The sequence below is a fragment of the Dipodomys spectabilis genome, unplaced genomic scaffold (genome assembly GCF_019054845.1).
Source record: "Dipodomys spectabilis isolate Male_0828 unplaced genomic scaffold, ASM1905484v1 ptg000594l, whole genome shotgun sequence".
Taxonomy (NCBI): domain Eukaryota; kingdom Metazoa; phylum Chordata; class Mammalia; order Rodentia; family Heteromyidae; genus Dipodomys; species Dipodomys spectabilis.
Genome location: NW_024871271.1, coordinates 634738 through 662570, shown reverse-complemented (window position 1 = coordinate 662570; position 27833 = coordinate 634738). Strand labels below are relative to the sequence as shown.

At 52.5% G+C, this 27833-nt stretch overlaps 1 protein-coding gene across 3 annotated transcripts in view; it reads left to right on the top strand.

Moving 5' to 3' along the window:
• The window catches only part of Fam193a (family with sequence similarity 193 member A), a 121984-nt gene extending 94151 nt beyond the window's left edge, over window positions 1-27833 (top strand). For all 3 annotated transcript variants that reach the window (XM_042670973.1, XM_042670972.1, XM_042670974.1), the window contains 8 exons: window positions 4256-4454; window positions 5276-5539; window positions 7407-7689; window positions 8747-8930; window positions 12027-12257; window positions 18692-19622; window positions 24798-24879; window positions 27116-27833. In XM_042670973.1, coding sequence (XP_042526907.1) covers window positions 4256-4454; window positions 5276-5539; window positions 7407-7689; window positions 8747-8930; window positions 12027-12257; window positions 18692-19622; window positions 24798-24879; window positions 27116-27209 — 2268 coding nt within the window. In that variant the 3' untranslated portion in view covers window positions 27210-27833. The remainder of the gene's footprint in view (window positions 1-4255; window positions 4455-5275; window positions 5540-7406; window positions 7690-8746; window positions 8931-12026; window positions 12258-18691; window positions 19623-24797; window positions 24880-27115) is intronic.

The window sequence follows — 27833 nt, the reverse complement described above, 5'->3', positions numbered from 1 at the left end:
GTGTGTGCGTGTGCATGCACTTGTGTGTGTGTGTGTGTGTGTGTGTCTTTTTCCCTTCACCTTTACCCTGATTCTCCTCTTACCACCTCTCTGTGCTTTGACTGAGTCAAGCAGTGCTTGTAGCAGAATCGAATAGCTCCTCTTACCTGACACTGTGCAGCACCAGGAAGGAGCAGCCCAGAGAGAAGAGTGAGCGTAGTGGGTAAGGGCTGCTCCGCCGCCCCTGTCAGGGAAGTGTTCCCTTCCCCTCCCTCAGGGTAGTAGGTCACCACTGCAGGGCCAAAGTTTAGGCCAGAACCCAAGATTCCTAACTTCAAACCCTAACTACCTTGTACCACCCAGGAATTGTTCCGTGAAATGCCCGCTGTACTAGGAAAGGGCCTAGAATGAAGTGGAGAGATGCGCTGAGTTCTGAATGGGGTCTTGGTGAGTCCTACACATGGCCCTCCGTGAGTTCACTGTGCCAGCTTGAGGTGCAGGGAGCTGGGCGTGGCCCGGGGCTCTGGGCCAACGAGTCAGTCCCTTGTTAGCTCCACTCTGTGCCTTTGGGTGTTTCCCTCTCCCAGTGACTTGAGACAAGTTCAGCCATTGCAGCAGTGTTTAATACACACACAGTTGACATTCAGGTTGGGATTTGAGGAGAATGCTGCCTAGAAGATAGGGACATAAATAGATTGTCATTTAGAGATTGTGTTGTTCCTTTCATCTATATTTTATCTAGAGATAGCATTGAGTCTTTCAGACTCGGCTAGTCCTTCTGCATCCTCACAGCTCTGAAAGACCCACTGAAAACCCTGGCTGCGCAGAGATACCTTCCCTAGAATCTCTGCAGCTTTGAGAATGTCTTTTGCTGTCTTGGATTGTCATCTTCTGTTCCCACACTCGTGGTATCCTCTTGGCATCAGGAAGTCCATGCTCCTAAGGGACCCCAGGAAGCTATTTCCCAAGGCATTCGCTGTGTTTACCATCCAAGCTTTCACTTGGAACATTGTGCAGTGCCTCTTTTTGTCACAAATGATGGGCTGGGAAGATGGCTCAGTGGTAGAGCACTTGCCTTGCATGCATGAGGCCCTGGGTTCGATTCCTCAGCACCACACAAGCAAAAAGAAAAAAGCCAGAAGTGGCTCTGTGGCTCAAGTGGTAGAGTGCTAGCCTTGAGCTGAAGAGCTGAGGGACAGTGCCCAGGCCCAGAGTTCAGGCCCCACGACCGGACCCAAAAAAAACAAAAACAAAACAAATGAGAACAATTCAGATTACTTAATTGAAGCTTTGTGGATTTGCATCAAGAGTGAAACCAGTGTCCAAAGTATTATCTACATTTTGAGATGCTGACTGCATTGGTTAGTCACGGTGTACTTAGTGAGGAATGGCCCATAATGGTGTAGTCAACAGATAGCTATTTTTTTCTCAGAGGAAACCCATAAATTGTTAGGATCAGTGTGCATCATGTACAAAAATGTGAAAAAAAATGCATCTTTCCTGTTACACTTTCCCTCCTCACTTTTGTGTTCAGCCTCTACAGTGGGGCCTTCCTTTTGAGTAGATGGGCTTCTGTAGAAGTGGGCTTCTGTAGAAGTGGGCTTCTGTAGAAGTGGGCTTCTGTAGAAGTGGGCTTCTGTAGAAGTGTATAAGTAAATGTGATATCCAGAACTATTGCTGTGTGCCTCCTGCATTAGTGTATCCCCTATTCCTGTAAACTAATCCATGTTTAACAAACATTTATTGAAGATCCAGTATGTTCTAGGCCCTGTACTACATTCTAGGAAAACCAAAATCACTTTATCCTGGCCCCTGTTTTCAAAGAGTTTGCAGTCTATGGAGAAGAAAAAATGTAATCCAAACCTTAGAAAGCCGTGGTGTGGCTGAGAATGCAGCCAGTGGTGGGACGCTTGCTCCGCATGCCGCCCTGGGCACACAGCGGGGGATCTGCAGCATGTCTGACCTCGCTTATAGGTTCTGGGTAGGAGAGTAACACTGCAGAAGGGGAGGGAATGAGCTTGGGTGTTTTCAGAAGAGAGGACCCTAGATTAAGACTTTGAAGGATGTCTAGAGTCTCTAGACACAAACGTGGAGAGTTCAAATGGCTGCCGGCCTTTGCAGAGGTGCAGTCGAGCTGCACAGTGTGTCAGGAATCTCAGGGAGCTTGTCTCAGTAGCACCCTGAAGGTACATCCACTGCTCAGAGCTTATTCCCAGGCTGGCACCTAGTTTACGTGTAGGACGGAAGTCTGGTTTGTGCCGGGCAGTGTGTCTATCTCTTAGCAGAAGGGTCCCCAAGACTGTTTCTCTTCCTTCTCAGCACAGCCGCTGGCAGCTTTTGCCTGTGTGTAGTAGCTGGTGTCTGTTGAATAGCTCTCCTGTTCTTGCTCTGTGTTCCCCGAGGCACCCGCCGGAGGAGCTGCCTGCAGTCGGTGCTTGTACCCTGGGTAACCCATCTAGACTTGTTCTTCTGTTTTCCAGTCCTGCTTGTCTGCTCGGCTCTCTTCCCCCTCGTGTCCCTCTAGGTCAGCGGACATATCGGGTGCGCTGGAGGCTCCTGTTTCCTGGGCTGCGAGCGCGTGGATCGCTAAGCCCGTCGGTTAGGAGCTGTTTGCGTTGAGGGACCACAGTTTTGAGATGCTCCCTGTGGGGCGGGCAGCAGCGCCGCTCCTGCCGCTGCGGTGCTTCCTCCACACTGCAGACAGGAACTAAGGCCTAAGAAAGATGCGGTGATTTGCCTGAGGTCGCACAGCTGGTAGAGGGAGGCTGGTAATAGGACTCGATTTCAGCTCGGCTTTGCCCCTGCCTGTGCCTGCCCACGGTGGAGCCGGGAGCGGTTGTCCTGACCTCCAGGTCCAGAGGCCCTGGCGCTTCACTTCTCAGTCCCTAATTGCTTCTGTGGCAGCTGTGTGTCCACGCCTCACCCCTCACACACGGGCGCCTCCGGTGTGGAGGCCGTCCACGAGCCTGGCTGCGCCCCGTCCCCTCCCCCGCCACACCCTCAAGCCTGCGCCTGCCGCTGGAACCCCAGAGCCGTCACACTTGAGTTTTCACAATGTCCTCCTTGCGAAAGGGGGTGGCGGATGTCCTTCCAGAGCTGAGCCTCTCGCTTATCCAGGGCCAGGCCTCTGCGGTGTTCACTCGTTCCCGCAGTGCCCGAACCTGTGGAGGGAGCTCATAGGCCAGCTTTGACCGGCCGGGGCGGCGGGGCCAAGGGCTCGCGAGCATGCCCAGGTGCTCTGTGTGCTCCTCGAGTCCAGTGGGCGCCAGGCAGCTCTGGGCAGAGGCCAGGTGACCACCAGGGAGGCGAGGACATTCCAGAACATGACGCAACCTGGGCCCCCGAAGGCCTGAGGAGGAGCCTGGGAGTTTGGAGAGCAGAAGGGGGGCAGGGCCTAACGAGCAGGATAGGGCAAAGCTCAGTTCTCTGCCAGCAGCCATGGCAAAGCCTTCGGTTTAGCCTAAAAGAGTAGGAAGACATTTTGACGTTCTAAGCAGGGAATGACCTGACCTTCAAAGGAGACTCGTTGGGGCTGCTGTGGGGAATCGGCTGGCCGGAGTGCCTGGTGCAGGTGTGGCGGCAGCGGGCCTGTGAGCCTACGGGAACGCCACGGTCTCGCCAAAGAGCCGGCGGGTGCTAGGCGCTCACTCACACACAGCGAGACCCAGAGAGGAGTCTTGGGAGAGTCCCAAGGTGCCAGGCCTAAGCACCGCTCCATACTTACATAAAACTGCAAATCCTGAAATGCACTCCAGAGATATGGAGACAAAAGAGTCAGCAGATGGCCTGGTACCTGGGTGTGGGATGAGGCAGGGAACGCGGCTTGGCACCCGGCGGGCACTGGCTGTTGGACAGGCTGGGTCCTGGTCTTCCTCCCGAGGTCCCTTCAGCAAGGGTTCACCTCCAGGCCCAGCCGGAGGCGCTCCCTCAGTGGGGTGAGCAGACAGAGCTGTTCCTCCCCAGGTGTGCGTTCAGAGCAAGGGTTTGTGTCAGTACTGCCACCGTCACGACAGCACCTGAGAATCAGCCACAGTACGTGCATTTGAAACGTGACTAGAAATGTTGGAAGTTACTGAGCTGCCTAAGGGTGTCAGTTGCTTCAAATCTACCTCTGGTTGAAATTTGATCTCACAGCCTCTTTGTGAGAGCGCTGCCCCGTAGACACCAGCTCTCCGGAGCTTTCCACAAGTTTCTAGTCCCAGTTGGTTTGTCGTTCAACTGCTTAGGTAAACTGAATATTAATTTTGATATGTGATTAGAACATTTCTTTTTGTAGGCTTTACCGCCAGCACCTGTTCAGAACCACACAAATAAACATCAGGTATTCAATGCATCTCTTCAAGACCATATTTATCCGAGCTGTTTTGGGAATACTCCAGAGTGGAATAGTTCTAAGTTTATAAGTCTTTGGGGATCAGAAGTGATGAATGATAAGAACTGGAATCCTGGCACTTTCTTGCCAGATACAATTTCTGGTAAGGCATCTGTTCACATTTCTTAAGGTTTTGAATGCTCAGAGCCACGTAGCCTTGTTGCTCTCCCGTGGAGGCCCAGCGCTGCCGTGCCAGCCTCCACGCCCCTCCCCCACTTGCCCAGGGGCTCCATGCTGTCTTCTTTACCCCCTCCCCTCACCCCAGACCCCTGCTGCTGAGAGTCTGGTCTCTGGGGCCCCTGTCGGCCCTTTAGTTCTCCAGGAGTGGTGAACACAGACCTTGGCCCGCTGCACAGGGACAAGGTGACAGTGCCACCATCTGCTTAAGCGCTGTGATTCACTTCCTGTTCTCTGGCATCCTTGTCCACCCTACACGGGCTTTCTCCCCAGATGTCCCAGCCTGAGGCCCAGATGTCACCTCAGCCACAGGGCTAGGACCACCTGAGAGGAGCTGACACCTCACCTCCTCTCTCTCATCATGTGACCTGAGATCCTGATAACCCACACCCAACCCTGCATGTGCTCAGAGCAGACGCTAGACTCGACATCCTGATCTGTGCTTGGAGAGGATTTCTAGCTGTGTGACCTTCAGCAAGTTGCTTAGCCTCTCTGAGCCTCAGTTTCTTCATCTTTAGGATGGGATTAATGGTGGTAAGACATTAAATGATACTGAACAGCCCTAGCAGGAATTGGCACATAGCAGGTGCTCAATACATTTTTTTCTCTTGGACTGAAAACACAGTCCCAGAGGAGTCCCAGCTTCACTAGCAGCCCCAGTTTCCAGAGCTCCGTTCTCAGCGTGTCCTTAGGCTTTGCTAAGTACTGCTCCCTGAAAAGCCTTACCATTCCCGCCCTTCTCCACAGGAAGTGATATATTAGGGCCAGCACTCTCAGAAGCAAGACCTGAATCCCTTCCACCTCTACCTAGCAATGAAGCTCCAGACAGCAAAGAGAAAAAAAATGCTGCGAAAAAGAAGTGCTTGTACAATTTCCAAGATGCTTTTCTGGAAACGAATGAAGTGGCCATGGCCACCTCCTCGGCCACGTCCTCCGTGTCAAGTACGGCCACCACGGTGCAGTCCAGCAGCAGCCAGTTCAAGGTGTCGTCCAGGAGGCCGCCTTCCATAGGTAAGGCCCGCGTGCGGGAGAGCGTCCCCTCTCTGCGCTGTCTGCACCTGGCCTGTGGTGCTCCGCCCTCCCCTCCGAGAAGTCGCTCCCTTCCGAGCGCGGGGCAGGACGTGTTCAGGAAAGTGCTGAGCAAAAGAAAGCAAATGTAGCCAACAGGACCGCTGACCAACAGAGTGACGAGGCCCGGGGCAGGGAACAGGCAGGCTCAGGGCAGTTGTCTTGGGACTCAGGCGCCAGCTTTTAGGGGCCTCACCACTGCAGTGGAACAGTCTGAGCATCCAAATGATGATGAGCTGTCTTTAAGGAACAGGAAGTATTTCTCTCCCCCTCCCTTTTTTTATACTTTAGCCCTATTATACTGAAGTCCTTGTCCCCTCCCCCCATGAGTAGTGATCACCCTACGTATTGATGGAGGGGGAGTAAGTGATGGATTCTAGTATGCTAACGAGTCAGGGATCAGGCAGGTGCTAGTCTCACATCTATAATCCTAGCTGCTCAGGAGGCTGAGATCTGAGTGTTGAGGTTCAAAGCCAGCCCTGGCAGGAAAGTCTATGAAACTCTTGTAGCTACTAAACTGGAAGTGGAGCTGTGGCTCAAGTGGCAGTGTGCTAACCTTGAGCAAAAGAAGCTCAAAGACAGTGCCCGGTCTCTGAGTTCAAGCCTCAGGACCAGCACTAAAAAAGAGAGAGAGAAGCCAGAAATGTGTAGCAGTACATAAAGCATTTCATAGGGCAGGTGCATTCCGGTAGACAGCTGCAAACACATGAAGGGTGGTCGGGAGAGCCACCACGCTGCACCTCACCGCAGGAAGGGCAGAGGTGGGCTCCCGACACAGGCAGTGCTGACCACATCGGGTACCAGCCTGGGAACAGAGCATTCCCATGTCCAGAAGTGTCTATGGGGACTAAGCCATCATGGAAAGATGTGGGTGCCCCTCACCCTTGGAAGAGGCTGAGCCCTGTATCTTCACACATTAGGAATGTCTATTGCCATGAGATAAGATTTCCAGGATTTATGTCCAAAACCTTTCACCCAAATCTGATAAGATACAGTAAATCCAGATTGACAATTAGCCTCTCAGAAAGTACCTGTCTCAGCTAGGCTTCAGTGGCTTACCCTGTAATTCCAACTGCTCAGGAGGCTGACATCAGGAGAATTGTGACCAAGGCCAGCAGTTGAGACACCCCTCCCCCCCCCAACCATAGCTGTCATGTACCTGTCATTCCACTTAGCCTGGTGGCTCAGATTTGGAGGATTGCACTTCCAGGCCAGCCCAGCCAGAAAAATGGGCGACTTGCATCTCACTGGAGGGAAGTGGGCACCTGGGCCGTGCTGGTGATCCTGGCAACAACCGAAGCCCAGAGTAGGCAGTTGTGGGTCGGGCGTGTGCTTGTGCAGGAATCCAGACCCTATTTCAGAAGTAACAAGTGAAAACAGCTGGAGGTATGACTTGGGGTAGAACGCCATCCAGCGAGCGTAGGGCCTGAGTCCAGACTACAGTGCTGCCAAAAACAAATCCCCTCCTCAGAGGAGGAAAAAGTTTAGAGGCCTGATGACAGGGAGCTATGAAGATCTCGGGGACAGTGAAGTTGGGTTGGGGCTCCCATGGGGTGCGAGCACTGTGCTGAGCCTGTGGGCTGGAGCCCGGCGGGAGCATCGCACTGCCACCGCCACCGCCAGACGTTCAGCCCACGTCTGCGTGTGAGAAGTGTGAAATCTTGCTCACGCGAGGTGAGGGGTGGGGCAGGGGGTGTTCTTGTGCTGTTCCTGCAGGTCTCTAGATGGAAGCATGCACAAAACACAACTTGGGTAGAAAAGGTGTCCTGAGCGTGATGCCTGTGTCTGCCTCTCGCCTCTCTGCACGCAGGTGATGTCTTTCATGGCCTCAACAAGGAGGACCACCGGCACCCTGCACCCGTCGCCCCGAGGACCAGCCCCACAGGCCTCGCCCCCCTTCCAGGCCTCACCCCCACCGCCCTTTCCCCTGCCTCTGCGCCTCACCTCACCAACCTCGCAGCCCCGTCATTCCCCAAAACTACAAGCACAGCGCCTGCATTTGTGGATTCACGGAAGAACTTGTGCCCCGCCCCTGTGGCCCCCCCGCCCTCCACTGGGGATGGCCCTGTCAGCGCTCCACCCAGTGTCTGCAGGTGAGCCCCAGCCCGTCCCATGTGGGCCCCCTCCCCCCTTCCCTTCCCCTCCCCCCCTCCCCCCCCCCCACCCTCCACCGGGGATGGCCCATATCGCTCCACCCAGTGTCTGCAGGTGAGCCCCAGCCCGTCCCATGTGGGCCCCCTCCCCCCCTTCCCTTCCCCTCCCCCCCCCACCCCGCCCCGCCTTCCACCCAGGATGGCCCGTATCGCTCCACCCAGTGTCTGCAGGTGAGCCCTGGGCCCTTCCCGTGTGGAGGACGGGAGCCACTGCGCAAGCTGCCTCCCTTGCCCCACTGACACTACAGAAACTTGTCAGCCTTTGAAAGGTCCAGTGAGGGACCGGGCCATGGCTGGCAGTAGAGCCCCTGCCTGGCAAATTGGAGTCCCCAGGTTCAAATCCCAGGATAGGAAGAAAGACTTCAGCGAAATGCAGAATGAACACAAGGACCGTCGTGGCCTGTAGGCCCGCCCCTGCAGGCCACACCGCACTGGGGCTGCCTCCTTTGCCACTGTGTTGATCACACGTTGATGCCATTAAAAAGTGATAGTGAAGCACATACCACCCTCTCTCTTCAGGGTTTTTATAAAAAGACTACTGGGCACTGGTGGATCACTCCTGTAATCCTAGAGACTCAAGAGGCTGAGATCTGAGGCTCGCAGGCAGGAAAGTCCATGAGACTCTTACCTTCAGTTACCTACCCAAAGCTTTGAAACTGGAGCTGCAGCTCAAGAGGTAGAGCGCTAGATTTGAGCAAAAGAGCGCAAGAGACAGTGCCAGGCCCTAGTTCAAGCCTAGAAGCTGCGCACAGAAGAAGACTGTTAGCTTTGGACTTGTCCCTGCTGCCGTACGGAGGCGTGGTGGCAGGGTGGGCAGGGCAGCAAGCCGGGGGGGATTTGGGGAAGTGCCCGTTGAGTGGCACTCTGGGTGCTGCAGCCACAGGCACGTGCAGCTGTGCCCGCGGCTCCGCGCCCTCTCAGGAGCCTGTGACCTGCGCAGAGGAGCAGCGGGGCCGGGGGAGCAGAGCTCGGTTAACCAGCTGTGTGTGGCTTCCAGTGACCCCGACTGTGAAGGACACCGCTGCGAGAACGGCCTCTTCGACCCACAGCGGGAGGACGGCGAAGAGAGTGCCGAGGAGGACAGCTGCTCCGAGCACAGCTCTAGCACCTCCACCTCCACCAACCAGAAGGAAGGCAAATACTGTGATTGCTGCTACTGTGAGTTCTTCGGACATGGTGGGGTAAGTGCAAGGCGTCCGGAAGCACTGACTTCAGAGGGCGCACCGGGAAAGTACATTGTGTGTGTAAAGCACTGGTGACGTTGTTGTTGAGGTCCGTTCAGTCTGGCATAGCACACGCATGTCTAGATTGTACCTCTCCTAAGAAACAGGCTGTGTAGCCAGGCACCGGTGGCTCACCTCTGTAATCCCAGCTACTCAAGAGTATGAGATCTGAGGACCGCAGTTCAAAGCCAACCTGGACAGGAAAGTCCGTGACACTTCTCTCCGATTAACCACCAGAAAACCAGAAGTGGCGCTGTGGCTCAAGCGGTAGAGCGCTCGCCTTGAGTTGAAGAGTGCAGGGACAGCGCCCAAGCCCAGAGTTCAAGCCCCACGGCCAAAAGAAAAGAAATAAGTGTATGTGTGTATGTACACATGTACATTTGTGCACACGTATGTGTGTGTGCACACGTGCACACGTGCCCATACCATGGCTTGAACTCGGGGCCTCACTCTCCCACTGAGTTTTCTTGTTTTCTTGTGCTTTACCATTAGAGCCACACCTCCAGCCTGTGCTTTTATTGGTTAATTCAAGATCGAGTCTCAAAGACTTTTATGCCTGTGTGGCTTCAAACCACAATCCTCTGATCTCAGCCTTAAGGGGACTACAGGAGTCAGCTACCTGTCACCTGGCTGATCGCTGAAGTTGTATAGTATGAGCTCACCCCAGTAATCCCAGCTCCTTGGGAGGATCGAGCCCCAAAAGAAAAGCTCGAGACTTCTTGCTGGGCACCGTGGCATGCACTTGTCAGCCTCCCAGCTATGAACAGCCTCATTTTCAGGCCAGCCATGGCAGAAAAGCCTGAGAGCCTGTGAGCCCAGCAATGCTGGGAGCCTCAGATAGGTGGGTTTGCAGCTCAGACATTGCCCCTGTCTCAGGAGTGACCAGTGGCGGGCTGGCAAGGTGGCTCAGCAGTAGAGCGCTTGCCTCGTATGCATGAGGCCCTGGGTTTAATTCCTCAGCAACATATAAGCAGAAAAAGCCAGAAGTGGTGCTGTGGCTTAAGTGGTAGAACGCTAGCCTTGAGCTGAAGAGTTGAGGGACAGCGCCCAGGCCCAGAGTTCAAGCCCCGTGACCGACAAAAATAACCAGTGAAAAACAGGGCTGGGAGCATAGCTCAAGTGTAAGTAAATGAATGAATGTTGATGAAGTTGGGGGTGTTTTCTGAATGCTCAGCAGCAGGAAGTTGTTAATTATGGCGCATCTGTACAGCGGAGCAGCTGTGTACCCATACACCACAGCAGCGGGCAGGCTGCCCCTGTGTGCTCGTGCCAGTGGTCGCCTCTCGTTCCTAGGGCTAGGCGAAGGAACTACAGGTGCATGCACTTGTTCTTTTTCTTCAGTTCTGTCTGCATTTCCTAAAATGTGCATATGATTGTCAAAGTAAGAAATGTGTTGGTGGCTCATGCCTGAAATCCTAGCTAATCAGGAGGCTGAGATCTGAGGATCACAATTCCAAGCCAGCCTGTCAAAAATTAACCACCAAAAGTGTGGGGGGGGGCGGGGCAGGAGGGGCTGAAGAAAGAGATTTAGTGGTAGGACTGAGAGATCAATGTTTTTTTCTTGTCAAACACTGAAAATAAAATCTACAGGGGCTGGGGAGGTGGCTCAGTGGTAGAGCGTTTGCCTTGCATGCATGAGGCCCTGGGTTCGATTCCCCAGCACCACATAAGCAAAAAGAAAGCCGGAAGTGGTGCTGTGGCTCAAGTGGTAGAGCGCTAGCCTTGAGCTGAAGAGCTGAGGGACAGCACCCAGGCCCAGAGATCAGGCCCCATGACCGGACCCAAAAAAAAAAAAAAAAAAATCTACAGATTGAAAGATAAAAGGCTATTTGAGCCAACTGATGTAAAAGATGTATCCCACTGAATAAAATAAAAAGTAGATTTGTCAATATATGTAATCATTTCTGTTTGAAAAAGTAGATTTGTCAATATATGTAATCATTTCTGTTTGAAAAAACCTTTTTTTTTTTTTTGGTTCCAGTCATGGGGCCTGAACTCTGGGCCTGGGCGCTGTCCCTCAGCTCTTCAGCTCAAGGCTAGCGCTCTACCACTTGAGCCACAGCGCCACTTCCAGCTTTTTTCTTTTTTGCTTATGTGGTGCTGAGGAATCGAACCCAGGGCTTCATGCATGCAAGGCAAGCGCTCTACCACTGAGCCATCTTCCTAGCCCCTGAAAAAACCTTTTTAAGCCAAGCAAAATAGTACAGACCTGTAATCTTAGCTAGGAGGTGGAGGTAGGTTTGTGGCCCAAACCTGCCCTAGACCCTATCTGAAAAACAAAGCAAAAAAGACTGGGGTACTACTAATATAGTAGAACACTTGTGAGACTCTGAACTCAAGCCCCAGTGCTACAGAAATAAACTCATTTGTATATACTTCACCAAATTTTCATAAATATATGAAATTTGATGGATAGACTCCAAAATCCAATTCTCGGTGACTTGGTGATGGGTTTGTCTTTTTTCTGCCCTTTGTTTAGTTTTCACAATGATCATAAACTATTTAAATAATTTTTCAGAAAACTGCATATTTAGAGGTAAGTTCTAAAACTTTCTTCAAAATTGTTAAAACTTGCTGGGCACTGGTGGCTCACGCCTGTACTCCTAGCTGTTCAGAAGGCTGAGCTCTGAGAATTATGGTTCAAAGCCAGCCTGGGCAGGAAAGTCCGTGAGGCTCTTATCTCCAATAAACAAGCAGAAAACGGGAAGTGGCACTGTGGCTCAAGTGGTCAAGCACTCCCCTTAAGCAATAAGGACTCAGGGATCCTTGACCCCAAGTTTAAGCCCCCATGACCCACAACAAAAAAATCGTTTAGGGGCTGGGAAAGTGGCTCAGTGGTAGAGTGCTTGCCTTGCATGCCTGAGGCCCTGGGTTTGATTCCTCAGCACCACATAAGCAAAAAGAAAAAAGCCGGAAGTGGCGCTGTGGCTCAAGTGGTAGAGCGCTAGCCTGAGGGACAGCGTCCAGGCCCAGAGTTCAGGCCCCACGACCGGACCCGGAAAAAAAAAAAAAATCGTTTAAACTTGAAACCTAAATTATGTATTCTTATCTTAGCCTCCAGCTGCACCAACGAGTAGAAATTATGCAGAAATGAGGGAAAAGCTTCGCTTACGGCTGACCAAGAGAAAAGAAGAACAACCTAAGAAAATGGATCAGATCACAGAACGAGAAAGTGTTGTTGATCACCGAAGGGTGGAGGATTTGCTACAGTTCATCAACAGCTCAGAGACCAAGCCAGTGAGCAGTACTCGGGCGGCCAAGCGGGCCAGGCATAAGCAAAGAAAGGCAAGTGACAGCTGCGTGACCGTTCAGGGTGGGCCAGGGCTCGGGAGCCTGGTTACACAGCTGCCCTGCTGCTGCACGTTCACCTCCGTCTCTGGTGGCCTGGCTGGAAGCTGGCTAAAACTGCATGCCATCACCCGTCCAGGCCTGGGCTCTGGGCCTCTCTGAGGCGGCAGATCCCATGTTAGCAGCGGTGGTGGTGAGTGAGCAGGGTCTTCAGAGGCTGTGCTCGTGCTGGTGGTGAGTGAGCAGGGTCTTCAGAGGCTGTGCTGGTGCTGGTGAGTGAGTGAGCAGGGTGTTCAGAGACGGTGCTGGTGGTGGTGGTGAGTGAGCAGGGTGTTCAGAGGCTGTGCTGGTGGTGGTGGTGAGTGAGCAGGGTGTTCAGAGACTGTGCTGGTGCTGGTGAGTGAGCAGGGTGTTCAGAGACTATGCTGGTGCTGGTGAGTGAGCAGGGTGTTCAGAGGTTGTGCTGGTACTACTGCTGCTGGTAGTGAGTGAGCAGAGTGTTCAGAGACAGTGCTGGTGGTGAGTGAGCAGGGTGTTCAGAGGCTGTGCTGGTGCTGGTGGTGAGTGAGCAGGGTGTTCAGAGGCTGTGCTGGTGGTGGTGGTGAGTGAGCAGGGTGTTCAGAGGCTGTGCTGGTGGTGGTGGTGAGTGAGCAGGGTGTTCAGAGGCTGTGCTGGTGGTGAGTGAGCAGGGTGTTCAGAGGCTGTGCTGGTGGTGAGTGAGCAGAGTGTTCAGAGGCTGTGCTGGTACTGGTGGTGAGTGAGCAGGGTGTTCAGAGGCTGTGCTGGTGGTGGTGGTGAGTGAGCAGATTGTTCAGAGACGGTGCTGGTGGTGAGTGAGCAGGGTGTTCAGAGGCTGTGCTGGTGGTGAGTGAGCAGGGTGTTCAGAGGCTGTGCTGGTGCTGGTGGTGAGTGAGCAGGGTGTTCAGAGGCTGTGCTGGTGCTGGTGGTGAGTGAGCAGGGTGTTCAGAGGCTGTGCTGGTGCTGGTGGTGAGTGAGCAGGGTGTTCAGAGGCTGTGCTGGTGCTGGTGGTGAGTGAGCAGGGTGTTCAGAGGCTGTGCTGGTGGTGGTGGTGAGTGAGCAGGGTGGTCAGAGGCTGTGCTGGTGGTGGTGAGTGAGCAGGGTGTTCAGAGGCTGTGCTGGTGCTGGTGGTGAGTGAGCAGGGTGTTCAGAGGCTGTGCTGGTGGTGGTGAGTGAGCAGAGTGTTCAGAGGCTGTGCTGGTGCTGGTGAGTGAGCAGGGTGTTCAGAGGCTGTGCTGGTGGTGGTGAGTGAGCAGGGTGTTCAGAGGCTGTGCTGGTGCTGGTGGTGAGTGTGTTCAGAGGCTGTGCTGGTGGTGGTGGTGAGTGAGCAGGGTGTTCAGAGGCTGTGCTGGTGCTGGTGGTGAGTGAGCATGGTGTTCAGAGGCTGTGCTGGTGCTGGTGGTGAGTGAGCAGGGTGTTCAGAGGCTGTGCTGGTGGTGGTGAGTGAGCAGGGTGTTCAGAGGCTGTGCTGGTGGTGGTGGTGAGTGAGCAGGGTGTTCAGAGGCTGTGCTGGTGGTGAGTGAGCAGGGTGTTCAGAGGCTGTGCTGGTGGTGGTGGTGAGTGAGCAGAGTGCTCAGAGGCTGTGCTGGTGGTGCTGGTGAGTGAGCAGGGTGTTCAGAGGCTGTGCTGGTGGTGAGTGAGCAGGGTGTTCGGAGGCTGTGCTGGTGGTGAGTGAGCAGGGTGTTCAGAGGCTGTGCTGGTGCTGGTGGTGAGTGAGCAGGGTGTTCAGAGGCTGTGCTGGTGCTGGTGGTGAGTGTGTTCAGAGGCTGTGCTGGTGCTGGTGGTGAGTGAGCAGGGTGTTCAGAGGCTGTGCTGGTGGTGGTGGTGAGTGAGCAGGGTGGTCAGAGGCTGTGCTGGTGGTGGTGAGTGAGCAGGGTGTTCAGAGGCTGTGCTGGTGCTGGTGGTGAGTGAGCAGGGTGTTCAGAGGCTGTGCTGGTGGTGGTGAGTGAGCAGAGTGTTCAGAGGCTGTGCTGGTGCTGGTGAGTGAGCAGGGTGTTCAGAGGCTGTGCTGGTGGTGGTGAGTGAGCAGGGTGTTCAGAGGCTGTGCTGGTGCTGGTGGTGAGTGTGTTCAGAGGCTGTGCTGGTGGTGGTGGTGAGTGAGCAGGGTGTTCAGAGGCTGTGCTGGTGCTGGTGGTGAGTGTGTTCAGAGGCTGTGCTGGTGGTGGTGGTGAGTGAGCAGGGTGTTCAGAGGCTGTGCTGGTGCTGGTGGTGAGTGAGCAGGGTGTTCAGAGGCTGTGCTGGTGCTGGTGGTGAGTGAGCAGGGTGTTCGGAGGCTGTGCTGGTGGTGAGTGAGCAGGGTGTTCAGAGGCTGTGCTGGTGCTGGTGGTGAGTGAGCAGGGTGTTCAGAGGCTGTGCTGGTGGTGGTGGTGAGTGTGTTCAGAGGCTGTGCTGGTGCTGGTGGTGAGTGAGCAGGGTGTTCAGAGGCTGTGCTGGTGGTGAGTGAGCAGGGTGTTCAGAGGCTGTGCTGGTGGTGAGTGAGCAGGGTGTTCAGAGGCTGTGCTGGTGCTGGTGGTGAGTGAGCAGGGTGTTCAGAGGCTGTGCTGGTGGTGGTGGTGAGTGAGCAGGGTGTTCAGAGGCTGTGGTGGTGCTGGTGGTGAGTGAGCAGGGTGTTCAGAGGCTGTGCTGGTGGTGGTGACTGAGCAGGGTGTTCAGAGGCTGTGCTGGTGCTGGTGGTGAGTGAGCAGGGTGTTCAGAGGCTGTGCTGGTGCTGGTGGTGAGTGTGTTCAGAGGCTGTGCTGGTGGTGGTGGTGAGTGAGCAGGGTGTTCAGAGGCTGTGCTGGTGCTGGTGGTGAGTGAGCAGGGTGTTCAGAGGCTGTGCTGGTGCTGGTGAGTGAGCAGGGTGTTCAGAGGCTGTGCTGGTGGTGAGTGAGCAGGGTGTTCAGAGGCTGTGCTGGTGGTGAGTGAGCAGGGTGTTCAGAGGCTGTGCTGGTGGTGCTGGTGAGTGAGCAGGGTGTTCAGAGGCTGTGCTGGTGGTGGTGGTGAGTGAGCAGGGTGTTCAGAGGCTGTGCTGGTGGTGGTGAGTGAGCAGGGTGTTCAGAGGCTGTGCTGGTGCTGGTGGTGAGTGTGTTCAGAGGCTGTGCTGGTGCTGGTGGTGAGTGAGCAGGGTGTTCAGAGGCTGTGCTGGTGCTGGTGGTGAGTGAGCAGGGTGTTCAGAGGCTGTGCTGGTGGTAAGTGAGCAGGGTGTTCAGAGGCTGTGCTGGTGGTGAGTGAACGTGAGCTCTCGTGGATTGTGTTCTCGAAGCTTATAGGGAGAGCAATGGAATTGCTCTGCTCTCTAAGCAGCCTGCTATCCCCTGGGATTGGCACGGTCAGGAAAGGACCGGGGAGGATGGCCCCACCTTGGGTCCACCTGTCTTGAACCACTGCCCTGGCCAGGACTCTGGGGGCAGACTCTGGTGGCTACCGTGCTAAAGAGGTCTGCACTGACTCAGTTCCAGCTGGCGATTTGGAGGCCTCTACTGGTCCTTGACGATCTGAGCTTGCCCAGGGGAAAAAAAAACAAAGTACGTTTCCAGCTGGGATGGTTGTGGCTCTGGAGACCTTCTGGTGGTGTTCACTGGCGGCATCTGGGAACCTATTCAAGTGCTTTTTAGGGGTTCTCTCAGCCCAAGACCCCATGAGATGGTCTCCATCACCATTGAGAGGCCCAAGCCATGCCAGAGACTGCTCGGCACTCACCCTTGTGGACCTCCCTGGCTTGGCCTGCCCAGCCATCTGTTTTGCATGTCAGCACACAGACCACCAACTATGCTGCTGGTTGAAATGGGAGCATTATTCCCCCGGAGACTGTCCGGAATGGGCTCGCCCCATCAGTCTGAGCTAGGCCACTGCCCAGAGTCAGTGTCATTGCCTGTAAAACCAGGTCAGACTGGATGCCAGTGGCTCACGCCTGTAATCTTGGCTACTCAGGAGGCTGAGATCTGAGGATGGCGCTTCAAAGTCCATGAGACTCTTATCTCCAGTTAACCACTAGAAAAGCAGAAGTGGAGCTGTGGCTCAAGTGGTGGAGCTTTAGCCTTGAGCAAAAAAGAGCTCATGAATAGCGCTCAAGCCCCAGGACTGGCAAAAAAAAAAAAAAAAAATTAAAAACCAGGTTGGCAAGTGGCACACATGTGTAATCCCAGCTGCTTGGGGGCAGACCCAGAAGGATCACATTTCATGGGCAGTCCAGGCAAAAGCTACCCACATCCTGTCTTGTAAACAAGCTGGGCGTGGTGGTCTTAGCTGCTGGGGAGATAGAGGGAGCTCAGAGCCAGCCTGAGCAAAAGTATACCAAGATCTTAGGAAAGAAGCAAATGGAGGCTGGGAAGGTGGCTCAGTGGTCGCGTGCTTGCCTGGCATGCATGAAGCCCTGGCCTCAATTCCTCAGCACCACATACACAGAAAAACCAGAAGTGGCACTGTGGCTCAAGTCGTAGAGTGCTAGCCTTGAGCACAGAGAAGCTCAGCCAGAGTCCAGGCACTGAGTTCAAGCCCAGGAGTGGCAAAAAAAAAAAAAAAAAGGAAGCACATGGACTAGGTCCCAGTGGCTCATGTCTATAATCTTAGTTATTTAGGAGGCTAATATCTGGAGGATGAAGGTTTGAGGGTAGTCCAGGCAGTAAAGTTTGTTAGGCTCCCATCTCCTAAACAGTCATCAAAAAGCAGGACTGGAGATGTGGTTCAAGTGAGTAGAACAGGTGCCTAACTAGCATGAGGCCCTAAATTCAATCCTTAATACTGCCTCCCCCAAAAAGAACATTTTAAGCATGATGATGGGCCTGAGGATGCAGCTCCGTGCGAGTGATTAGGATAGGGTGTGTGACAGTACTAGGCTTCAGCTCAGGCACTGGAGGCCATTTCTGAGCCTTTTTGCTCAAGGCTAGTGCTGTACCCCTTGAGCTCCACTGATAGCTTTTTGGTGGTTTATTGGAGGTGAGAGTCTCATGGGGCGGGAAGGTGGCTCAGTGGTAGAGTGCTTGCCTTGCATACAGGAAGTGCTGGGTTCAGTTCCACAACAGAAAAGGCTGGCATGGGACTGTGGCTCAAGTGGTAGAGTACTCGCCTTGAGCAAAAGCAGCTCAGGGACAGCGCCCAGGCCCTGAGTTCAAACCCCAAGACTGGCAAAAAAAAAAAAAATAGAAAAACCAAAGATTGTCTCATGAACTTTGCTGCCCTGGTTGGCTTTGAACCATGGTCCTCAAATCTCAGCCTTCTAGGTAGCTAGGATGACAGGCGTGAGACTCTTTTTCGAAGCTTTGTCGTAGGATCTTTTTATTTGTTTATTTATTTTTGGCTTGTTTACTTTTTGAAGCAAAGTTCATGCCGTGTGGCCAGACTAAGCCAACCTTAAACTTCTGATCTTTTTTTTTTTCTTTTTTTTGTCAGTCATGGAGCCTGAACTCTAGGCCTGGGCACTATCCCTGCACTCTTCAGCTCAAGGCTAGTGCTCTATCATTTGAGCCACAGCGCCATTTTTGTTTCTGTTTATGTTATGCTGAGGAATTGAACCCAGGGCCTCATACATGTGAGGCAAGCACTCTACCACTGAGCCACCTTCCCAGCCTAAACTTCTGATCTTTGAAATGCCGAAAGTGTCTTATTCTTAATGACCTTAATTTGTTTTCAAGCAGCAGGAGTAGCTTCTTTTCATACCTCTGAAACATGTATTTCTAGTGAAGTGTTCACTTGGGATGAAAATTACTTATTACTAAGTTAGACAACAGAAAGGCTTATTTGCCATTGAGTCCGAATATTTCTGAAAGCCATCTGCTCTGTCACACCAGTGAAAATACACTGGGACTTTGTTTACCTGCCGGGGGATGCAGGTACGGGTGCTAGCATCATCCCTCACCACAGGTCAGCTTGCTGGGACCCCAGCCATGTGGCTGCCAGGGGTCTCTGTGGTCCCAGCCGTTTCTTTGTGGCACACCCCGGAGGACGCAGCAGCATCCGGCTGGGCCCTCAACCTCCCTCCTGGCAGAGAGCCCTTGCCTTGTAGATAGGCGAGGCTCGGCAGTGCTGCAGGAGGAACCATTGGGACTAGGTGCATCTTCAGGTTTTCAGCTTATTATTGCCTCTCAAAGTGTATGTGTTGGTCATTTTTTTATCTTAGTATGTCTCAAGTTTTGGAATTCTTTTTTTTTTTTTTTTTTTTTGTCGTGGGGCTTGAACTCTGGGCCTGGGCGCTGTCCCTCAGCGCTTCAGCTCAAGGTGAGCGCTCTACCGCTTGAGCCACGTTGCCACTTCTGGTTTTCTGAGTGTTTTATTGGAGATAAGAGTCTCACGGAGTTTCTTGCCTGGGCTGGCTTTGAAAGGCGATCCTCAGATCTCAGCCTCCTGAGTAGCTAGGGTTATAGGCGTGAGCTGCCAGTGCCTGGCTGGTTTTTGGAATTCTTACATAGTCTTAGGCACCTTTCTTTTCACATCGGCAGCTAGAAGAAAAGGCACGCATGGAAGCCGAGGCCCGGGCACGGGCACATGTGCACCTCCAAGAGGAGCAGAGGCGGCGTGGGGAAGAGGAAGGAGAGGAGGAAGAGGAGGAGGAGGAGGAGGAGGAGCAGCATTTCAAGGAGGAATTACAGCGGCTTCAGGAGCTTCAGAAGCTAAGAGCTATAAAGAAGAAGAAGAAGGAGAGGCCAAGTAAAGACTGTCCCAAGTTAGACATGCTTGCTAGAAATTTCCAGGTAGTGACAGAGTCTGTCCCTAACTCTGAAAACATCCACAATGGCTCACTAGAGCAAACTGAAGAACCAGAAACCTCATCTCACTCCCCTTCCAGACAGGTGAACCACTCAGAGCCCGGTCCGGGGCCAGGAGCTGATGGGGACCCTACAGACCCCCTGGACCCTAGAGACTCCAAGCTTCTGCTCGCCAAGGAAGTCAGTGGGAAGCAGCCTGAGCCCCTTGCTTTTCTCTTCGACATGATGCATCATCACAAAGAGGGGAACGGCAGACAGAAGCTCAAGCACACCAGTAAAGCCAGCAGCGAACCTCCTAGGAAGCTCACAGAGCCCCCCAAAGTTATGGAGGGGCATCCCAAGCCTCGGACCCAGACTGAACCGAAGGCTAAGATGTTGGATCTGGCTCCCTTAACTGAGCAGAAGAGAGAGGAGAGGAAAAGCAACAGTAACAACAATAACAAGAAGCAGCTGAGCCACCTGAGGGAGGAGAGGTTGAACCCCGCCCCTCCCCTGAGCCACCTGAAGGAAGAGAGATCGAACCCGGCCCCTCCCGAGTCGCCCTCTCCCAGCCAGCCTCAGCCTCAGCTGAACGGCCGGCCAACCCCAGCGGATTCTCCTCAGCCTAAGGGCAAGAGCAAGAAAAGTAAGAAGAAGAAAGGAGACCGAGCCAGCAGTTCAATTGGTAAGTACGGGGTGGAGGGGTGGTTTGGCCTGTGGCTGTAATCTTCTGTAGGAGGCACACTGGAGGGAAGCCCTATGCACTGTACTGTACTCTGGCAATGCACTGTAACTTTTCTATTCAGCAGTAAGGGGACAGTCACGCTTGTTACATTTTGTTATTTTGAAACAATTTTAGACTTGTCAAAAGCTATTTTTAAAAGTCCAGGTACCCATGTTTCATACTTGTAATCCTAGCTACTTGGGAGGCTGAGATTGGAAGGCTCGAGATTCATCCAAGACGGATCCAGCCACAAACTTTGAGAGATGGCTTTTGAGCGGATAGTTGGTGTGGTAATGCACGCCTGCCATCCCTGCTACTAACGGGAAGAGAGATGAGCAAGACTGGCCCAGACCAGCAGGCTAGGACTTTACCTCATAACTTGGGTGAAAAGAGCCAGAACAAGTAGTGGAGCACGTGTCTAGAAGCACAAAAACCCGAGTTCAGAGCCAGTGCTGCTAAGCTAACAAATAAATGCTGTTAAAGGCACACAAGTTTTCTTTAGAGTGTGTAGATACCCTAACACAGGATTACCTTAAAGAGGAATGAATTCATGTTTCTTTCTGGTATTTGTGTGCTATTGTTTTCTTATTTCATCCAGATCCCTGGTACATTTGGGGTATATTCTTGGATATGGTATGATGTACTATCCAAAGTGTGTGTGTGTGTGTGTGTGTGTGCATGCGCGCGCACACATACATATATATTTTGTACTAGTCTCAGGCCTTGAACTGAGTACCTAGGCACTGTCCCTGAGTTTTTGTGCCAAAGACTGGTGCTCTACCACGAGAGCCATAGCTCTCTACTTTGTGCTTTTTGGTGTTGAATTGGAGATGAGAATCTCATGGACTTTTCTGCCTGGGCTGGCTTTCAATCATGATCTTTCGCTTTCAACCTAGATAGCTGGGATTGTAGGCATGACCCACCAGCTGTCCAGCCTCATTGTACTTTTGTTTGTGTATATCTGGTGCTAGAGATAGAACTCAGGACCTTCTACATGCTAGGCAAGGACTTCACCTTCACTACTGAACTATGTCCCAGCCTCAGTGTAGTTTTTTTTTTTTTGCCAGTTCTGGGGCTTGAACTCAGAGCTTCTTTGGCTCAAGGATAGCACTCTACCACTTGAACCACAGCACCTCTTCTGGCTTTTTCTGTGTATGTGATACTGAGGAATTGAGCCCAGGGTTTCATGCATGTTAAACAAACACTCTACCACTAAGCCACATTTCCAGCCTCCCTCGGTGTAATTTTTTTTTTTTTTTTTCTGGTTGTGGGACCTGAACTCTTGGCCTGGGCACTGTCCCTCAGCTCTTCAGCTGTAGACTAGCACTCTACCACTTGAGCCTCATCCCACTTCTGACTTTTTCTGCTTATGTGGTGCTGAGGAATGGACCCCGGGCCTCATACATGCAAGGCAAACACTCTACCACTGAGCCACCTTCTCAGCCCCTCAGTGTAAATTTTTATGAGTATACTGGTCCTGGGACTTGAACTCAGAACGTGTTTGGTATCCCGTAGCTTTTTTGCTCAAGGCTGGAACTCTGCCACTTGAGCTACAGTTTCTCTTCTGGCTTTTTGCTGATAAATTGGAGATAAGAGTCTCACAGATTTTCCTGTCTGGGCTGGCTTCAAACCTTGGTCCTTAGATCTTAGCCTCGTGTGTTGATAGGATTAGATGTGTGAGCCACAGCGAAGTGCCCCACTCAATGTAATTTTACATGATCACTTGTTGGAATGGCATTTTAAGTAATAACTAAAATCACTTTCCCCTGTGTGTGTGTGTGTGTGTGTGTGTGTGTATTTGTGTGTGTGTGTATGTTTGTGTGTGTGTGTGTGTGTGTGTGTGTTTAATATGACTAGTAAAGGTCTTACTTCTGTGGACATGCCACCTCATGTTATTATTTAAGTAGCATTGTTGAATGTTGCAGGTTTCCAGGTCCACCTGTTTCTGCAGGTAATGGAGCCTTTACCCCTATTCTTGAGTTATTATGCCTCTGTTTTCTCTGTGAAACTCACCCTTCCTAATCTAATAGAACCACTTCTGGTGTTTCCACATTCAGTAATACTGGCTTGGGAGCTTGAGTTTGTTTACTTTAGTGAGTAGGAAGATACCCAGTGAATCTTTACATTTCTTGAATGTGTTCCTAAGGAATACTATTGAAATTTACCATTTTCCTAGCCTCTGTAGGGATAGTCGTGGTTTTTCTTCTCAGGCTTGTTTAGATGATATATTAAATTACCCCATTTCCTGGCACCGAACCAGCTGCGGACCTCTCTGTAGTAAAAGCAAAGGCTTACTTTGCTTGCCATAATTTGGGATTTGGGTTATATTTAATGATTTAATGTATTTGACTTTACAGGTCTGTAACTTCTTGCTTTTTGGTCTTTGGTGCCTGAGTATTCCTTGTGTGTCTATATTACACTTCCTTCATGAAAAGAACTACGGAGTTCTTTAGATTCCTGGTATCAGTGTTGTGGCACACTTGAGCTGTAGAAGTGGATGGCCACAGACCAGCCCTCAGGGCCCTGCTGGTTTTGCATAGTGGTTCCTTGCCATTCTCTCTTTCCAAATGGAAACTGGTACCGTATTTCTATGTAAATATTTTGGAGTACTGCCTTTCCATAGGAAACTTTCCTTTTCAATTATAATTTTAAATCTATTTAGATACATGTCTGTAGATTCATAAGTAGTCATAACTTACTTTAAATTTCTTTACAGTGGTTATTTTCCTCTCATCGTTTTTTGGTTTTTTAATTCATGTTATGTTTCTGTTAGTCCTATCTTTTATGGACAGTGCCATGGCATACACTTGTAATCCCAGCATTGGCAGATACAGGAAGACAACAAGTTCAGAGCCAACCCGGGCTACATACCAAGACTCTTTCCTAAAAACAAATATACATACATGCAAACATACATAAATGTATATATACAGACTTTTCTTTGGTTATTTAAGCACATTCACTTTTTTTTTTTTTTTTTTTTTTTTGCCGGTCCTGGGGTTTGAACTTAGGGGCTGAGCACTGTCTCTGAGCTTTTTGCTCAAAGCCAGAGCCCTACCACTTTGAACCATAGCTCCGTGTCTGGTTTTCTGGTAGTGATTTGGAGATGGGTCTGGTGGACTTTACTGCCTGGGCTGGCTTCAAACTGTCTCCCTCAGATCTCAGCCTCCTGTTGCTAGGATGACAGCCGTGAGCCCCCGACGCCCGGCATGAACCCCCAGCGCGAGCCCCTTCGCTTTCATTGGTATTGATATTTTCTGTATCTTATATGTGCTGATTCTTTTTCTATGCATTTTCTTGCACTTACATTCCTAAAAATATTTAGTACTTAATAAAAAAATTATGACTTCATACTAGCATATTTGTCTTAGCTTGTTTCCTATTGCTGTAACAGAACACCTGAGTTGAGTCGTCTATTAAGAAAACAGGTTTGTTTTGATTCCTAGTTCTACAGACTGATAAGCAGGGTGTGCTGCTTCAGCGCAAGTGCAGACAGGCAGGTGCAGGGGCTTTACACACCCCGTGCCCTTGTGAATCACCCCACCCCTCTTCAGAGGGAAGTCTTGCTCCTTCAGGAAAGGCTGCATCCGTCTGCACACTGGCACTCTGCCCACCTCCCAGCCCATGTGCATTTCTTGGGGACAAACTCAGACTGCTGTTGCCACCAGGGTTTTTTTTTTTTTTTGTCAGTTATGGAGCCAGAACTGTGGGCCTGGGCGCTGTCCTCAGCTCAAGGCTAGCGCTCTACCACTTGAGCCACAGCGCCACTTCTGGTTTTCTGGTGGTTTATTGGAAATCAGAGTCTCACGGACTTTCTTGCCCAGGATGGCTTTGAACCTCACAATCCTCAGCTCTCAGCCTCCTGAGTAGCTAGGATGACAGGCGTGAGCCACCGCTGCCTGGCTCCAAATCTCTTTTGAAGCTTGTCTGTGCTCTGTCTTGAGTTCAGTTTCTCACACAGCACCTCTGCCACCTTACATTGCTTTTTTTTTTTTTTTTTTTTTTGCCAGTCCTGGGGCTTGAACTCAGGGCCTGGGCACTGTCCCTGAGCTTTTGCTCAAGGCTAGCACTCTACCACTTGGACCTCAGCTCCATTTCCAGCATTTTCTGTGTATGTGGTGCTGAGGAATTGAACCCAAGGCTTCATGCACGTTAAGCAAGCACTCTACCACTAAAGCCAACTTCCCAGCTCCTATATTGCTCTTCTTGCCACGTGTTTCCTGCAGGAAAGATATCTGAGTCTTTCTGCAGAGATAGTGCCCATGCCAGCTGTGTGTCCTTGGGGACGTGCATGTGACCTGAGGCTTGTCACAGAGCAGGGGTCTCCGGGTGACATGAAGGTGACACAAGGGAGCTAGGGTGGGAGCGTGGATACCGTCTGTGCGATGCGTCTGAGGCCAAGTCCCGGCCTGTAGCCGATCAGTACATCTGAGCAGCTGGGCAGAGGTGTGACTGTCACGGTCCAGGTCCAGACCAGAGCGGGCAGCAAAAGAGTGGAGGTCCCCACTAGTTAGGAAGAACGTTCCGGCATGCTGAAGGTAGGTGAGAGGAGAGCGTCTCGTGGAAAAGGAGCGTACTGGCAATAGACGCCGTAATTTTGCTCCTGCGGAAACACCACGGAGATAAGTACAGAGGGAGGCCGTGTATTCACTTGTGGCGCCCTGCCCAGTGTGGCCTCTAGAGCTCAGGAGGCGCTACACACCAGCCAGAGTGTCGAGCGGAGAAGAGAGAAAAGTGTGAGTTCTCAAACCTGGCTGAGGTTCTGGACAACCAGTGCTCTCCGGCCCCAGTCCTAGAGTGCTGCTCCTGCCTCCGTGTGCGGGCGAACTCCAGCCGAGCCCACTGAGCCGCCGCCATGCCCTGCCTCCCTCTTCATTCCCTCAGACTCGGGAGAGAGGCTTCCGGGGACTCTCTGAAGGCTCTGACAGTCTGGCTGTCAGTAACATCCGAGGGAGTCTGGTTGCAGACTCATAAACAGACACCCTGAGCCTTCATCTTCCTCTGCCTCCTGCAGGATCTCTTTTTAGAAAATGTTTATCCAGTGCGTGAAGGTGTTTAAGCCAAGGCGAATGACCTGGTCTTCTCTAGTAAGGTGGCTCGTGTGGTAATCCGGTGCGCCTCTGCTTCATCTTACAGATGATGTCTTTCTGCCTAAAGACATTGACCTGGACAGCGTGGACATGGATGAGACCGAGAGGGAAGTGGAGTGTTTCAAAAGGTGATGCAAGGCCTGCCCGCCACACAGCGCCGCTCCTGGTTGCTAAGCTTACTAGCTTGCTCTTTCCGTGTCCCTCTCTGGCCCCATTGTCCTCAGCAAATTCCTCAACAACCCAGCTAGCTAAGGCTGGGTAGAATGGCACAGCTGCCCCGTGTTCCCCATCCCCCCAGCTGCGCACACCAGCCCTCATCCACCCTGCACACTCGTTTACTGCTCCCCTTCCCATGTAGCAAGAGAGAATTGACAGGCTCCGCCCACTGCCACGCCAGGGCCTGGACCCTTCCCAGCACTCTGCCCTGCAGAGCCTCCCAGGATATGACATCTCCCCACCCCACCCCAAGAGCCTGCTCTTAAGGAGAGAAGAAACGTTCAGATATCGACTCCATTTTCCTAGAGGAAAACTTCCTCAACACTTTTTAGTGTTGCTTTATCAACTGTGTAAATTATAATAAAAACTTACTTTAAGCACAGTACAACAATTACCCATACTTGGAGTGTTAAGTGATCAGGGAAGCTGAAACAGGAGATCTTGAGTTCGATGTCAGCAGGCTAGATAGCATCTGAAAAAAAAAATACAAAGGATAAAATGCATTGGCTAGAGATGTAGGTAGTGGTAATACGCACAAAGCCTTGAATTCAGTCCCTAGTACTACACAAAGAAAAAAGAAGAGCTGGGCTCCAGCGGCTCACGCCTGAAATCCCGGAGGATCGCAGTTCAAAACGTTTTTTATTTTCCTCCTTTGCTGGTACCAGGACTTGAACTCAGAACCTCAGGCTCTTGGCTTTTTCACTCTACCACTTGATCCATGCCTCTACTTCCAGCTTTTTTCCCTGGTTATTTGAGGATGAGAGTCTCTGGGATCTGTCTGCGTAGCCAGGCTCTAAACCCCAACTCTGAGATCTCAGTCTCCCAGGTGTCCCCACGTAGCTAGGCTGACAGCCTGAGCCGCCGCCGCCGGCGACTGGCACGTAGCTAAGCCAACAGCCTGAGCCGCCGGCAACTGGCAGGCTCTGCCCCGTCTGCACGCAGTGAATTGCTCTTGGATTGTTACTCACGTGTAGCTTTTTGAAATTCTGTTGTTTGTGGATGTATGTGTGCTCATGTTCACACACACACGTGAATTCCCCAGCCTTGGGAGGATGAAGCTGAACGATGGTCTAGAGCTCAAGGCCAGGACTGGAAGCATGGCTGGGGATAGAGCCCCTGCCGAGCAGCAAACAGGAGGCCCACGGACCCCACCCACTCCCCCACCCCACCCCCAAGGAAAAAAGATCTTAAATATCAAAAACCAACCTTTTGGCTGGGAGGAAGCTCGCTTGGTGGCCAAATGTAGGGCTTGAGGTCCTAGGTGTGATTCCCCAGCACCAGTTCTAACCCAGAAGGGTGAAGCTTTTAATAAGGAACAAATGTAGGTGCGCATGTTTCTGGTCTCAGGAGAGAAGGATTTCTTTCTTGGCTCGTGCTTGCTAGGCAGGCTTCTGCCACTTAGGCCACACATCTCTTTTCCACTGTAGTTGCTTTTCGGATAGTCTTGTCTTTTGCTTGGGTTGGCCTCAAACTACAGTCCTTCCTTCCGACCTCCTCCCAAGTGCATTGGCTTGCCCGGCACTGGTGAGTGGCGCATGCCCACAGCCTGGCTACTCGGGCTGGCACTCTACCCCTGAGCCACAATGGCACTTCTAGCTTTTTGGTAGTTAATTGGCATTAAGAGTTTGATGGATTTTTTTTCTTTTTCGAGCAAAAATGCTCAGGGATAGCTCCCAGGCCCTGAGTTCAAGCCCTAGGACCTGCACAAAACAAAAAGGCAAAGGGCCAGGTAGGGTGACACACATCTGTAATCCTGGCTATGTGGGAGGACTCGGTAGGAGGCTTATGGCTTTTGGTCCGAGGCTGGCTCCAGGCAAGAATGCAGGAGCCCATCTGAAAATAGTACTAAAGCCAGAAGAGCCGGGGGTGTGACGCCGGGGCAGAGCATCTGTGAGAGGCCCTGAGTCCCAGACAGGACTGGGTGGGCTTGGCTGTTCTCAGACGGCCTCCCACTGCCCGCATGCCCAGGCCGACCCTCCCTCGTACGGTGCCTCAGTGGTCCCTTGAGGGTGGCAGAGGGTGGCGGGTGGCCTCCGGAATTGGCTTCCTCCCCGGGACAGGGCCCCAGACCTCCTCACAGAGACGGGCTGGTGAGCGCGGTCCTCAGCCGGGTGGGCCGGGCCCGCTGACTCGCTTTTGTCTTTGCAGGTTCTGCTTGGACTCTGCTAGACAGACCCGACAGAGGCTGTCCGTCAACTGGTCCAACTTCAGCCTGAAGAAAGCCACCTTCGCGGCCCACTGAGCGGGGACTGCCTGAGAAGGACGTGGGGAAGCAGCCGGGCTGCGCCACCCCTCGAGCCACGCCCGGCCCGGCCCCCCGCGCTGCAGGGCCCGCCTGGGGCGCGCCGGGCACCGGCCGAGGGCTCCTGGGCCGTGCGCAAGTCCTCTGCAAGCGAGCAGCGAGCGGGGCCTGCCTGATGGCTGCTCTGTGTGGGACTGGAAAGCCTCCACCCCGCGCCTCGGGGCGGGGCCCGCGTCCCCACTGGCCTCCTGACCTCTGCACCCACCCAGTCCTGTCATCTGTCCCCAGGGTGTCAGCCTGTCCCTCCGCTCCTGTGCGCCCTGTGGCCCGCCCTTGGCGGGCTGGCGGGCAGGCCGCCGCTGCCCCCCAGTCTACTGTCTCTGAGTGTACACGTTGCGCTGTGTGTGTTTGACCCCTGACTTGTAGCCAGCTTGTGTAAGATCCCTTGCAGAATGAGAACGTTAAAATCAAAAACCCACCCAGTACTCACACCATCCAGTCTGTTCTAGAGCGTACGACCGTATTAACACGGAGGCCTGCCTGGCTACTTTTTTAACATATTGTTAAGTAATATTAAAATCATGTCTTTCTTTTTGAAAGATGGAATACATTAGTACAGCAGGA